Genomic DNA, 15,216 nt, shown 5'->3' on the forward strand with positions numbered 1-15,216 from the left:
ACCTGGACCGAACGTCCTTATGTCTGATGTCTTCTCCATAGATTGGCTGTCCAAGCGATGGTCCTCTGCATTGCTCTAGGATGGGACGGAGGAAAAAGAATAAAAGAAAAAGGAGAAAGGGAGAGGGGAGTATGGTAGGAGGAAATGAAGAAGGGAAGAAAGAGGAATACAGAGAAATAAAAAGGATTAAGTACAGCACTGGATTATGGATTATGGCTTATGGATTCTGAAGTCTCAGCTTCTTCCATGTGTTCTTCTGTGTCATTTTACATGACTTACGTATATGTAACTGTACTAGGCACATTCTATTCTACCAGGACTTCTTCAAGCTCTTGGTGACTATCAATGTGTGGCAGTGATGTGGAAGAAGTGACTGAAGTGTCTGGTGATGAAGACAACAGGTTGAATTGCTCATCTTCATCCATTGGAACACTTTTACTTTTTGGATTCCCCCTTAACGTTTTGCTAATGTTCTTCGCCTGCTTAGAAATGTCACTTTTGATGTCAGAGACATCCCATATTTCTAGGAACAAAGAGCAACATGTTCCTCGTTCTTCTTCTCCCATATAAGGGGTATAAGAGAAGGTGTAGTGGTGCACTATGGCGGCAATGAACATTTCTATGCAGATGATGAAGTCCTGCAGCCCCGTGGCCACTGTCTCTTCTGTCTGCCACTCCCAGGTGGAGTTCTTGGAAATTACACCAAATTGCACCAGCAAAGCAATCAACACTGCTTGCCAGAATGTGACAAAAACGACAAGCTTCACACAAAGGAACTTTCCCATTGCCTGGATGGGCCTCAGCTCCTCTTTCAGGGCTTTACAAAATAGCAGGAGGCTATACACGGCAAAGGACTGGGACACGTTGTTGATGATGACCAAGTACATCCAGGCTCTGTTCAAGTTGAAGATTCCTTCACTGTACACCTCGAATATCTCACAGATCACGGCAGCGTAGGTGGTGATCAATCTGATCACGATGTACTGCAGCACTCCCAGCTTGCACCGGTACAGCAACACCTCTCCCACGGGGCAGGGCGGGCAGCAGCAGAAGGGTATGGGGGGCTGCGTCTTCTCTTTGCCTTCTATCATAGCTTCCAGGTTGGGGTACTGGCTCTTCAAGTAGTTGAATAGGAAGTTCATAAAGTTGTAGAGGACATACGCTTCGTAACACTCCCGCATGGTGTCCACGTAGATGGCGATGGACGGATACTTAAGAGCCACCCAGCTGTCTATGCTGTACACGGGCACCATGCAGAGGATCCTAATGATGGGTTTCTGGAGTTCGGGCCTCGTGTAGTGCACCAAGTGCTGCAGAATCTCCCAGAAGGTCACGGGGATGGTGAACAGCACAAAGATCCCGGGGATAAACCACACCTTGGTGTGGATACTGACTTCCAGCTTCCGCAGGTGCCACACACCCAGGGGGATGGTCACGACCACAGCCAGCAGATAGAGGATCAGCACTAAGGGCCGGATCCAACGCCTCCAGTTCTTAAGTTTAGGCACGCAAGCGTCAAGCATTTCTCAATGGTTGAAGGCAAAGAGCGCAGAAAGTCTCTGAGGCCCCTGCGCTGAGGTCCAAGGTTATATAGGTGGATGCACATTCCATGTAACAAAGCAGCAGTGTGATGTCAGAGGTACCGCTGGGCGCCGCCCCCGCTGTACCACTGATGGCCGCCGGGGGCGCTGCGGGCAGCATCCTCGCTGCTTGCCTGCATCTGGCCCCTTACAAAGTCCTGGGACCCCTGGCGCGACCCCTTGCCCCTGAACCCCTGCACTCTGTCTGGCCTCTAAAGGAGAGCAGTGGCCTACATTGAGATGGTCCCGGCCCCTTCTCTCGGGGCCAAGCTTCCACCCTGGCTCTCCTGGTCCAATCTTGCTGATGATGTACAGGGGTGAGGCCCAAGAGGGTCCCTCACTCCCTGGGAACTCCCCGGACTGTTTGTAGGCTCTGGAGCTGCTTCTGCAGGGCTCTAAGGAAATCTGCCTGGAGCCGCAAACCCCGAGTCCAGTTCATCAGAGCAGAGCGCCCTGGTTGCCTCATTCCCGGGCAGATCTGCTTACCCGGCCTCAGGTTTTTGTGGAATCATCTACTACATACAGTGTTCCTGTCTCATTAAGCACATTAAGCAATTAAATAAGTGGAGGGAGTTAATCCTTCCCCTAAAGCTGATCATCCTGGCATTCTTAATGATTGTGGTATGTCCTGAATGTGTGATCGCTGCAGAAGCCTAGTTTGGAACATAAAACCCAGCAACAGTCCAATATAAATACTGATTTCAAGGGCTGGATTGATAGAACAGCAAAAGTGTTCTTACCTTGTAGATAGCTGACCTGGCTTAGATCCCCGATACACAGTATGGCTGCTCTGACCTCCACCAGGAATGATGCCTGATCATATGGATTGCAGTACACCCAGAGCACTTTCAGATGGGACAAAAAAAAAAAAACTGATTTTGTTCTCCAAAGCTCATAATGAATGCTGATAAAATGTAACAAGATTGAAAAGATTTCAAAAATTTATCCTCTGAAAAACCTGGCTTAAAGTAGAAATTAGGAAAAGACAGATGTTGGAAAAGCATCAATATACTTGTAAGTTAAACAGTAAACTTCCAAAGAAGCATAGGCATGTGGAATACAAAATTCAAATCAGCATTTTTAGTTGCATAAACATGTGAAACAAATTAGTGTGATTAATGCAGTCTCTCCAGGAAAAAAAAAAAACCTTATTAATGCACTTCTAGTGAGGTGTAGAGATATATCACAGGGGTTAAGAGACTGGCCTTGCACATGTCCAACCCTAGTTTGACCCCCAGCACCACATATGCCCCCCAGAAATGCCAGCAGCAACACACACAGACTGAGGCAGGAGTAGTCAATAAGTACCACCAGGAACTTGTGGACTCTCTGAGCCCAAAGGGCAAGTCTTCAAATACATCCCCAAAGTTTCTACCCTTAAAAGCTAGAGAAAGGGCTGGGCGTGAGCTACACAAGATGGAAGGCATGACTTGTATGGGCACGGCCTGGGCTTAATCCTTAACAACCACATGGTGCCCAGCACCATCCAGAGGCCCTGAGTACTACAGGAGTGACTCTGGAGAATTTCTGAGGAGAACCCAGCAAAAGTAAGAAAGTAAGCCATGAAGAACTACCATATCAAAAGTAGATGAAGGAAATAAGAAATAAAGACATGATTCAGCTGACACAGAAGGCAGTTCTTTGAAATATTAACACAATTGAGAAATCTCAAGACAGACTCACCGAGAACAACAGAAACTTATCTCCTACCCTGTCAGATGAGAACTAGAAACTCATCTCATACACTGTCAGACTACAGTTACAACTGAAAATCTTACCTAAGGGCTCTGGTTTAACTGTAACTCTCCAATTCCATAACAGTTAAAGAATGTTACAAACCTAAACCCAGTAACAAAATCTCCTTCAATCCCTACCTACTCTATGTAATAGACATAAAGGCTATACAAGTAAGCATCATATGAATAAATTACTTTCAAAAAATAGCTTCCATATTCAACCTGATTTCAAACTCTTTGTGAAAACAAGAAACAGGCACAAGTTTACAGCATTTCAAGATACAAAAAGTTATTAAAATATGTATGCTTCTATGCATAATACTGCAATTACCTAGCAAGGGTTGTGGTGGCATAGTGAAGGGATGGACTAAAAGTATAACATGGTTCTGGAGGTTGGGACATGGCAATTGTTGGCCAGGGAACTGTTCTAACTGTATGTCAAAACCATAGCTGGTATTAAAACTATTATAAGCATATCACCTAAAATGTCATATTTTTTAAAATTTCACTAGTGTTCCCCACTTTTAATTTTCTCAAAACTATGCTCCAGCAATAACCAATTTACTTACCTCTTAATAAATACTTAGTTTTCATTTTTACGGAAACAGACACAGGGAAAGTTCATTTGCTATTACAATTACAAAGGAGCAGTTTATCTTAAACCCAATTTTGTAAGTTCAGAGAGAGATAACAAGAGTAAAGCTGTGTAGCTGAACACAGTTTGATCTCCAGCTCCACATATGGTCCCCCTGAGCACTGCCTGGAGTGATCCCTGAGCACAGAGCCAGCAATTAGCCCTAAGCACCACCAGGTGTGACCCAACCCCCGCTCCCCACTCCTACCACCAACACCTCATTATGTAAAAAGCCAAATCCATACACATGACTAGTCTCAGTGCTCATAAACAAAGAGAGAGGGGAAAATATTAGTCCCAAGGGCTCCTGGGTGGAGAAGTCAATAAAGCACAAGCAAGTCAAATGGGAACAAAAAGCCTGGAGACAGAGCTGGACCTTGAGAAAGCAGGAAGGACAGCAGCCCGGAGCAGGTGACACAGTAACCCCAGGTCATGGCATGGCCAGAGACGTGCAGACACCTCCCTCCTCTGGGCACATCATTAAGCACTGACCCCTTTAACTCTTCCACAAGAAGAAAACATCCAACCCCATCAAAAATGGGGCGACGAAATGAACAGAAACTTTCTCAAAGAAGAAATTCGAATGGCTAAAAGGCACACGAGAAAATGCTCTACACCATTAATCATCAGGGAGATGCAGAGTAAAATAACAATGAGATATCATTTCACACCACAGAGACTGGCGCACATCCAAAAGAACAAAAGCAACCGGTGTTGGCGCAGATGTGGAGAGAAAGGGACCCTCCTTCACTTCTGGTGGGAATGCCAATTGGTTCAACTCTTTTCGAAAACAGTACGGACGATTCTCCAAAAATTAGAAATTGAGCTCCCATTTGACCCAGCAATACCACTCCTGGGAATATATCCCAGAGAGGCAAAAACGTACAGTCAAAGTGACATCTGCACTTGTTTGTTCATTGCAGCGCTGATTACAATAGCTAGAATCTGGAAAAAACCTGAGTGCCCGAAAACAGATGACTGGTTAAATAAACTTTGGTACATCTACACAATGGAGTACTGTGTAGCTATTAGAAAAGATGAAGTCAAGAAATTTACATACAATTGGTACTACATGGAAAGTATCATGTTAAGCGAAATGAGTCAGAAAGAGAGGGACAGACATAGAAAGACTGCATTCATCTGGGGAACATGAAGTAACAAAATAAGAGACTAACACCCAGGAATAGCTGAGATAAGTATCAGGAGGTTTACTCCATGGCTTGGAGGCCAGTCACACGTGTTGGGGGAAAAGGCAGCTCAGATAGAGAAGGGAGCACCAAATCAAGGGTGTTGGGAGGATCCTCCCAGGATGGAAGATGCATGCTGAGAGTAGACTATAGACTGAACATGATTGCCACTCAATGCCTCTTTTGCAAACCACAGCACCCAAAAGGAGAGAGAGAACAAAAGGGAATGCCCTGCCACAGAGGCAGGGTGGGATGGGGGGTAAGGGGAGTGGGAGGGATACTGGAATCAGTTGTGGTGGAGAATGGGCACTGGTGGAAGGATGGGTATTCGATCATTGTATAACTGAAATCCAAGCACAAAAATGTGTAAGTCTACAACTGTACCTCATGGTGTTTCACTAATAAAAATTAAAAAGACCAAAAAAAAACCTGTGTTTTTCAGGAAATTCTGACACATGGTCAATCCTAAACATATGCTACCAAGTGAATAAACCAGCAAGAAACAGAAATGCTATGTTGATTCAGCCTAGACAGGTACTCTAATGAGTCGGAATCTTGAAGACAGAATGAAGAGTTGCAGGTTCCTGGTGAGAAGAGGGAGGAGCGTGTGCTTATTTACAGAGCAGTCTCCACCTGCAGAGGGAAGGGGAGAGGAAGATGGAAGGCAGAAGGTTGCACAGTATCATCACTGTAGTTAACATCGCTGCACACTAAGAACAAAGATGCCAACTTTCTCTTTCACATATGTCACAATACAAACCTTTTTAAAACTTGGGAAGTAGATCAGTCATCAAGTGGAAAGGAATGAAATTCTGCAGGGATCTCTTCTGGAGACAAAATAAGAGGCAGAGTGGAGGACTAATTGGCTGATTCTGTGTAGGAAAACATGTAAACCAGAGAAGCCAGGAATAAATAAAAATTATTAAAGACAAAATTAAAATGCCTACACACATATTTATGGCACATGTAATAGATACAACGATAACAAGTATCTCCAAATGGTTAGAAGAACAAGAAAGAAATTAGAAAAGACTTGAAAGGTAAGAAGACTTTCCTGATGAAGTCTGTTATTACAAACTACCACCAGGAATGGTCCAGAAACAGCGTAAAAAAAAAGTATCTGTCTACTCAGAAGTCTGTATTCCAGGGGCTGCTTCTGTACCACTATCCCACCCCCACCCGCTGCATTCAAAAAAAGCCACATTTGACAAAACGGCTGCATTTTCTCAAATGAAAGCTGCTGTTTGTCTGATGATGGAGTCTGGGTGTGCACATGACCGATTTCGCCAGCAGGGTGAGCTCAGTCCTTGGTGATAAACATTTCTGTCTGATATAAGCTAAAAGTCTTTTCTATATTCACAAACAGACATGGGTGAATACGTTTTTCTAAGTAAACTGTTAAATTGGAGGCTAAAATACATATGAAGCTCTGAAACAAATTTAAATGTAGCAACACTAATAGGATAATTTAAAAAGTAATTTCTATTGTGATTTTTTTGGTCCCATATCTTGTTGAATCCCTTACTTTACTAGATTATTTTGTACATTATTCTAGCTTCTGAGTACAGAATTATTCTTACAGTATAGCATTTTTACGATACTATCTCACTGCTTTTTCATAGTTGCTTTTTATCAGATTAAAGATTATTTCTTCTTAAACTGTGAAATTTGTATACTGAATGAGGATTATTATGTCGAATTATCTTTCTGTATACAATCATGTGAACATAAAACTCTTTTATCATAATGAATTATGTGGACAGAAACTCCACATTGCTAGAAGATTCATTCTGTCTTGATTGATAGAGAGATGGTTTGAAATGTAGATTCAAAGGAACAAGATGTAATTAGTTACATAACTACTTAAGGGAAAATTTTATTAACATTAAAAACATAATCCATGTATTAAGCTCCTACAGTGTTTGTTTTGTAATCTCAATGCTTCCAGAGAAAAATAATATTTGACTGTCATAGTTAGATTTTTTTAAATTTTATTGAATCATTGTGAGATAGTTACAAGCTTTTATGTTTGGGTTACAATCACTCAATGATTAAACACCCATCCCTCCACCAGTGCACATTCTCCACCACCAATATCCTCAGTATATCCCTCCTTTCCTACCCTCCCTCTGCCTCCGTGGCAGACAATATTAACCATACTCTCTCTCTACTTTGAGGCACTATGGCTTGCAATGCAGCTGTTAGGAACGATGAAGTCATGAAATTTGTAATAAGTGGATAGACAAGGAGAGTATCATGCTAAGTGAAATGAGTCAGAAAGAGAGGGACAGACATAGAAGAACTGCACTCATTTGTGGAGTATAAAACCACATAACATGAAGTTGACACCTAAGAATAGTAGATACACGGGACGGGAAAATTGCTCCATAGCTGGAAGCCAGCCTCATGAGCAAAGGGGAGAAGACAGCTGGAATAGAGAAGGGATCACTAAGAAAATGATGGCTTGACTTTTGGAAAACAGTATGGACGATTCTCCAAAAATTAGAAATTGAGCTCCCATTTGACCCAGCAATACCAATCCTGGGAATATATCCCAGAAAGGCAAAAAAGTATCGTCAAAGTGACATCTGCACTTGTTTGCTCATTGCAGCACTCTTTACAATAGCCAGAATCTGGAAAAAACCTGAGTGCCCGAGAACAGATGACTGGTTAAAGAAGCTTTGGTACATCTACACAATGGAGTACTATGTAGCTGTTAGGAAAGATGAAGTCATAAAATTTACATACAAGTGGTACTACATGGAAAGTATCATGTTAAGTGAAATGAATCAGAAAGAGAGGAATAGACATAGAAAGATTGCATTCATCTGGGGAACAAAAAGTAACAAAATAGGAGACTGACACCCAAGAGTGACCAAGATTAGTACCAGGAGTTTTGCTCCATGGCCTGGAGGCCAGCCACACATGCTAGGGGCAAAGGGAGCTCAGAGAGTGAAAGGAGCACCAAATAAAGGGTGTTGGGAGTACCCTCCCAGGATGGGAGAAGCATGCTGAAAGTAGACTGTATACCAAACATGATTGCCACTCAATGCCTCTTTTCCAAACCACAGCACCGAAAAGGAGAGAGAGAACAAAGGGGAATGCCCTGCCATAGAGGCAGGGTGGGATGGGAGGGATGGGTGGTGGGAGGGATACTGGGATCTGTGGTGGTGGAAAATGGGCACTGGTGGAGGGATGGGTACTTGATCATTGTATAATTGAAACCCAAGCACAAAAATTTGTAAGTCTACAACTATACCTCATGGTGTTTCACTAATAAAATTTTTTAATTAATAAATAAAAGAAAAAAGAAAAAAAATGATGGCTTGAGGAACTGGTAGGAATAGGAGATGTGTGCTGAAAGTAGATAATGGACCAAAAATGATTTTTGGGTATCTTGCACTTCTCTTATTGTTTCCATAACTTTTTCAGCTTAATTTTTAATTTCATTATCAATACTTTTTTTTCTCTATATTTTGCAAGTTATTTTTATTCTTCTATAGAATGATATTTTAGGACCATTGTAAGCATTCTATCACTATCACTATCACCGCATTGTTCATTGATTTGCTCGAGCGGGCACCAGAAACATCTCCATTCATCTCTGTCACGTGCTAGTGTAGCCCGATGACATATTGGGGGCTCTTTCAAGGTCAGGGGAATGAGGACCATCATTGTTACTGTTTTTGGCATATCTAGTATGCCACAGGTAGCTTTCCAGGTTCCGCCCTTGGGGCGGGATACTCTCGGTAGCTTGCCAGGCTCTCCAAGAGCGATGGAGGCTTTTAGGGCAGACTCTAACCACCTTTACAGGTGTTCCCAGTCAGGCATACATGCAGGAAAGAGACTCTCAGTAGCCTGTTGGGTTCTCTGAGAGTGAGAACTAGACAACAAGAGGTTGCACAGTTGCAAATACAGCCGTGCACTTCCGGGAGCTTAGTTTTATAGTCTCTGGATCTTGGCTGTTGATGGGTTTGCACGACAGTTGGTGGGTATAACTGTCTAGCTACTAGAAGATGGGGGATCTAGATGGAGGAGGCCCAGTCCCGAACCAGCAGGCTTGGAGATCTCAGCCCCGGGTCCCACACACCTGGGTTCCTCTGCCGGTTCCTTCATGCTTGAGGCCAGTCCTAGTGTGTAGATAGTGGTCTCAGCATGGCTGTGGCTGGGTCCCGGAGGTCTTCAGCTGCCGGGGCTCTGCTCAGGGCAGAGAGGGAAACTCAACCTTCCTCCCCCCTCCAAGGGGCCCCGGTGAGGACTGCCAGGCATGGAAGCAGGAGGTTCTGTGTTGTTCTCTTCTGGGAGCTTGGTTTTATAGTCTCTGGATCTTGGCTGTTGATGGGGTTACACGGCAGTTGGTGGGTGTAACTGTCTAGCTACTGGAAGATGGCAGATCTGGGTGGAGGAGGCCCAGTCCCAAACCGAGCAGCCTTGCAAATCTCAGCCCCAGGTTCTGCACACCTGGGTTTCTCTGCCGATTCCTTCATGATTGACACCTGTCCTAGTGTGTGGAGAGTGGTCTCAGCATGGCTGTGGCTGGGTCCCGGAGGTCTTCAGCTGCCGGGGCTCGGCTCAGAGCATAGAGGGAAACTCAACCCTCCCACCTCCAAGGGGCCCCAATGAGGACAACCAGGTATGGGGGCAGGAGACTCTGCCTTGTAAGCATTAAAGGAATGAAAATTACATCCACTGTAAATATTCTCAGGTCAAAAAAATGGTTGATAATAATAAAACATTCAAAGTCTACAAAAAGTTTAAGTGAACATCATCTTCACCAAATACCATAAGGTAAAAAAAGGTAAAGGCCCTCCCGTTGTTCGTCGATTTGCTCGAGCGGGCCCAGTAACGTCTCCATTGGAGACATTGTTGTTACTGTGTTTGGCATATCGAATACGTCACGGGTAGCTTGCCAGGCTCTGCCGTGCGGGTGAGATACTCTTGGTAGCTTGCCGGGCTCTCCGAGAGGGGCGGAGGAATCGAACGTGGGTCGGCCATGTTGGCTGCGTGCAAGGCAAACGCCTTACCGCTGTGCTATCACTCCATACCATATTAAAATACAAAAGTGTCTCAGAAAATTTATCCAGAATCTGAAGATACAATCAAAAATAAAAATGCTATCAGAAACAAAAGAGAAAATATTTATTGATGAAATTTCAAACCATGATGACCTAGTTTTTCAAAAAAGAATATTTAATCAGTAAACTTCAATTTAATCTTAGAAACCAAATAAACAATAGTTGTGAATATAAAAGTTTTAGTATTTTCAATATGATAATAAAATAAATAAACCTGCAATTTAACCACAAAGTTTCAAACTCATTACATTTACAATATGCTAAAATTCTTCACAGAAAAGTTAAAAAATTAAATAATAACATATTTTCAAAATCTCTAAGAACTAGAAAGAGCCCAATGTTTTCTGAAAGCTTCAGGAATGCAGGTTTCATGTTGGTCCCTAGCCTCCACCTGGACTGTCCAAATCTACTCCTTTATGTGACATAAATATAAGGTAAAAGTTATCTTAAACCCTTAAAGCAGTCTTGTTGAAAAGAAGTAGCCAGCTATTTTGCTGTACATTTCAATCTAACATTTAATATCGCCATCAAATATTAAATTGCACTGTAGCACTGTCCTCCCATTGTTCATCGATTTGCTCAAGTGGGCACCAATAACTTCTCCATTGTGAGACTTGTTGTTACTGTTTTTGGCATTTCAGATATGCCATGGGGATATTGCCAGGCTCTGCCATGAGGGCGGGATACTCTGAGTAGCTTGCCGGGCTTTCCGAGATGGACGGAGGAATCGAACCCAGGTCAGCCGCGTGCAAGGCAAACGCCCTATCAACTGTGCTATCACTGTATCACTGTCATCCCATTGATCATCGAATTACTCAAGCAAGTGCCAGTAACATCTCTGTTCCTCCGAGCCCTGAGATTTTAGCAGCCTCTTCTTACTTGTCTTTTCTCAATGATTAGAGGGTCAGGGAAATGAGACCTGTTGTCGTTACTGTTTTTGACATATCAAATACGTCACAGGGAGCTTGCAGGGCTCTGCCTCTGTGGGCTGGATACTCTTGGTAGCTTGCCGGGCTCTCTGAGAGGCATATATTTATGTTTTTCTCTATGATTTGTTGCCTACCCATCAGACATGGTGTAGTAATAGTGGAAAATGGGTAGGAAGTGTCTTATAATGTGTCGCACAGCCGCACAGTCCAGTTCCACATTATCTGGGTTTATTAGCTTGAGGAATGCAGAATGGACCAGAAGTTGCAGTTTGGTACCTCATCAACTCTGCAGTGACTTTGGCTGCTGCAATTAGCCCTGCTGCTACCACATAGAAATGGTGGCCAGTGCCCTTGAAGATTGGAACTGAATAAAAAAGATCTCATTAGTGGCCTCACTTCTTTGGTATGCTAAATTCAATTGGTGATGACTGGATTAGCAGGACACTTATTTCCTTTGCTTGGGTTTTTGATTCAACCTATATTTTTCATTGCTTATTAAGTTTGTTAACCAACTAATTTCATCGGTAACATTGGTGTGTATATGAAATCATTATAATTCTATCATGTTAATGGAAAATGGTAACAATGATTTGATATGCACAAGAAATAAAAGAGGAAATATGGTATGTAAGGATTAAATTGCAGCTTCAATTTTGAAATTAGTTGAAGGTCAACCACATTCTTTTTGTGTGTGTGTATGAAGCACCAACTATTGCATTCACATTAAAAAGAATTTTGAAGTTGAAAATAATTTTAGTGATATAAATGACTTATAAAAGAAATTTCAATTCTCAAAATCCATTTATAAAAGTATGTCAAGGGCAAAATAAAGCAATCCCTTCCCCCAACCACTCAGATGCAAAGGATCTTTCTACAACTTAATCCTACAAAATAAGGAAACAATTTGAACACCTTTACTAGAATCTCCAAGGTAATTTTATAAAGGGCGGTGGCATATCCCTCTTTAGTCATAAACTTAACTAAATAGGTCTTGTAATTTATCAGATTCTTTAAAGGAGTGTCCTATTTGTGTACTCGTTTGTCAAACACCATGTGTGATGCAAGTTTAAAATGGTAGAAGCCAAAAAGGTAGAACATCAAGCACTTACCTAGGACACTACCAACCTAGGTTCTATCTCTCTGGGATCCCAAAGAAGCAGACTTTTGAGTTCAAAGTCAGGAGTAAGTCTAAGTACCTCTTGGTTTATATATGAATATATACTAAAGAAAGCTTCTTCTTAAAAGGTGTAAACAGCTCTTCATTTTCATCCCCCAAGCTAAATTGGTCTTCTCCTCCACCCAGCTGAGCTGGTCTTCTCCCCCACCCAGGTCAGTTTATCTGCTGCTTCTCGAACCTGGGACTTGGATTTCTCCCTGCAACCCCCCCAGGCATCCTCTCAGACCTTGGGAGACAAAGCAACCCTGAGCCTCTGACTCTTCCTTTTCGTCGTCCCCTAAGCTAAGCTGGTCTCCCCCACCCAGGTCAGTTTATCTGCCGCTTGATCATTGTACAATTGAAACCCAAGCACAAAAATTTTTAAGTCTACAACTGTACCTCATGGTGTCTCACTAATAAAAATTACTTTTAAAAAAAGGTATAAACAAAATCAAAAGTAAAAGGTTAAAAATACTTCAGATAAGCAGAGCAGAATATGCACAAACTTAATTCACGTTTTTATTTTTGACTTTTATAGATGCGAGATGAAAAACAGAGGCCTGAAGAATCACTGTCCTCCCATTGTTCATCAATTTGCTAGAGCAGGCCCAGTAAAGTCTCCATTGTGAAACTTGTTGTTACTGTTTTGTGGCATATTGAATATGTCATGGGTAGCTTGCCAGGCTTTGCCATGCAGGCGAGATACCCTCGGTAGCTTGCCAGGCTCTCCGAGAGGGGCAGAGGAATCGAACCGGACTCGGCCGTGCTGGCCACATGCAAGACAGATGCCCTACCACTGCACTGGTGGTATAGTGGCGAGCCCGAAGAATCATTAATTAATAAAGCTAGTAACTTCTTCTACAAATCAGCAAACCTCAGGGAACATGGACATTGAAGTTTGAAGTATAATAAAAGATTCAAATTGAGACTATAGGAGTTCTACTTACCTCTACTGTGAAAAAAATGCTGGAGACAGAGAGTCATTCGAAACCTTAACAAAACAAAAAATATCTATATGATCTACAAAGTCTTAAAGTTTATTCAAGCAATGAGAAATCTGGGGTAACCAGCAGCTCCCCATCTCTCCCAAAAGCTACTTTCAGAAGGAAAGAGCATAAAACTACTCGCCTGTGTAATGAGGGATCAGAGAGATATAAGGTAGGTAGAATAGGACACTAAAATTGCAAGGATTATAATAGTAATGCAAGATAGAAATAGTGTTAGAGATACAAATGCAAGTTCAGTTCACCCTCAACTACAAACACTTCGTGGTGTCCTTTGCTGGGAACTCTTAAGAAATCTGGGCAGCCCCAATGAAATCTTTCTTTTTTGAAACTCTGGTAAGGGCAGCCACCTTCACTACAGAGTCCTACCAGGAATATTCTCTCTTCATGACATCGAACTGGAGAAAGGCCCTAACCAGCGCCACAGGGATGTAGACTAAGACACAATACCAAAGGGTAAAAACAAGAGAACACTGCTAAACTGACTTGAGGGAAGAAACTCTAGGTCTCACCGTTTACCCACTTACCGGGGCAGGGAAAGGTAGAATCTAAGGGCATGCAGAGGAAAGAAGGATCACAAGGACAACAAGTCCTGATACTCTGAGAAAACAGGTGTGGGGAGCTTGGATCCTACTTGGACATCTCACCTGTGCACAGACCGCTGCATACTAACAGCTAACAAGCAGCAGCAGAAACAAGCACACACCGGGAGCCCAGAGTGTAGGAAGAAAAATTTTTCAGGTACAGCAGTGAGTAGGAAAACAGTGAGAAGTAGAGCTCCGAGCAGAATTTCAGCAACAAAGCTCCATCTTAATATTCAGGTTGCACTGAAGGAATGTGCAGCAGCACTGTGCTAATGAAAACAGTATCTCAGAACCCGTTTAATGCTCCTAATCTGACTCAAATTTCCACACGAGTTTCTTGTCAAAAATAGTTTTAAAAAACATGTCATGGCCCAAATGAGCAACTATGTGAGAGCAGACACCTGCGGTTTTACAAGTGTTCTAGAAGTGAGACTTGAATTGTAAACCAGGATCTGCACCAACACAGGGACCCTTCCCCCCAGGTATACCCGTGGCAGGGGGCATGACCTCTTGGGTTGCTGCAGATCATGCATCTGACAATTAATTTCCCTTTCATGCCGCACTGGACCCATATCTCAGCTTCCTTTACAGAACTCTTATGACTAAAGCCTGGCTACCTCAGCTGCATAAAGCCAGTAGTCTGCCGTTCTATTCCAATCAAAATTCAACAAAATAACTGTGAACACAAGAATCTGTACAAACCTAATTTAAAAGAAAATATTGCCTGGATCAGTGTTAGAGGTCCCACATAATTCGCACAGGAGCACCAACGTACTATACTTGAAAGAGGAAGATACTATACTTGAAGGGGGAAGAAGAGAACACTATTGACCAAGCTGAAGCCTCAACAGGGAATACCCACATTAAGAATCTCTCTGATAAAGAATTCTGAGGTGAAGCTAAGAGGATGTTATTGAGCTCAAAGAAACAGTGGAATGGACATCCAATAAAATAGAGGGGATATGAAAGAAATGGTGGAAGGGGCAGTCAATATAATACAGAAAGAAATCACGATCACGATCACGACCACCCTGTTGTTCGTCGATTGCCTCGAGCAGGTGCCAGTAACGTCTTCTTCGTCCTAGCCCTGAGATTTTTTTTTTTAAAGTGCCATATTCAAGGCTTTTTCAGGGTTAGGAGAATGAGACCCATCATTGTTACTGGTATTTGGCATATTGGGTATACCAAGGGGAGTTTGCCAGACTCTGCAGTGTGGGCATGTTACATTTGGTAGCCTGCCAGTTTGACCAAATTAGGAATGAGATGATAAGATGTCGCGCGGCCGCAAATCCGGGAGCTGAGTGTGATGATCTCTGGATCCTGGCCGTTGT

General features: G+C 42.8%; 1 protein-coding gene across 1 annotated transcript; it reads right to left on the reverse strand.

The window, feature by feature from the left end:
• Nucleotides 1-305: 305 nt before the first annotated feature.
• LOC130031207 (transmembrane protein 184C-like) lies at nucleotides 306-1,523 on the reverse strand. Its single transcript, XM_056122474.1, has one exon. The coding sequence runs from the start codon at nucleotides 1,521-1,523 to the stop codon at nucleotides 306-308; it is 1,218 nt and encodes a 405-aa protein (XP_055978449.1).
• Nucleotides 1,524-15,216: the final 13,693 nt, after the last annotated feature.

This window comes from Sorex fumeus, unplaced genomic scaffold, assembly GCF_029834395.1.
Source record: "Sorex fumeus unplaced genomic scaffold, SorFum_2.1 ptg000046l, whole genome shotgun sequence".
Lineage (NCBI taxonomy): Eukaryota > Metazoa > Chordata > Mammalia > Eulipotyphla > Soricidae > Sorex > Sorex fumeus.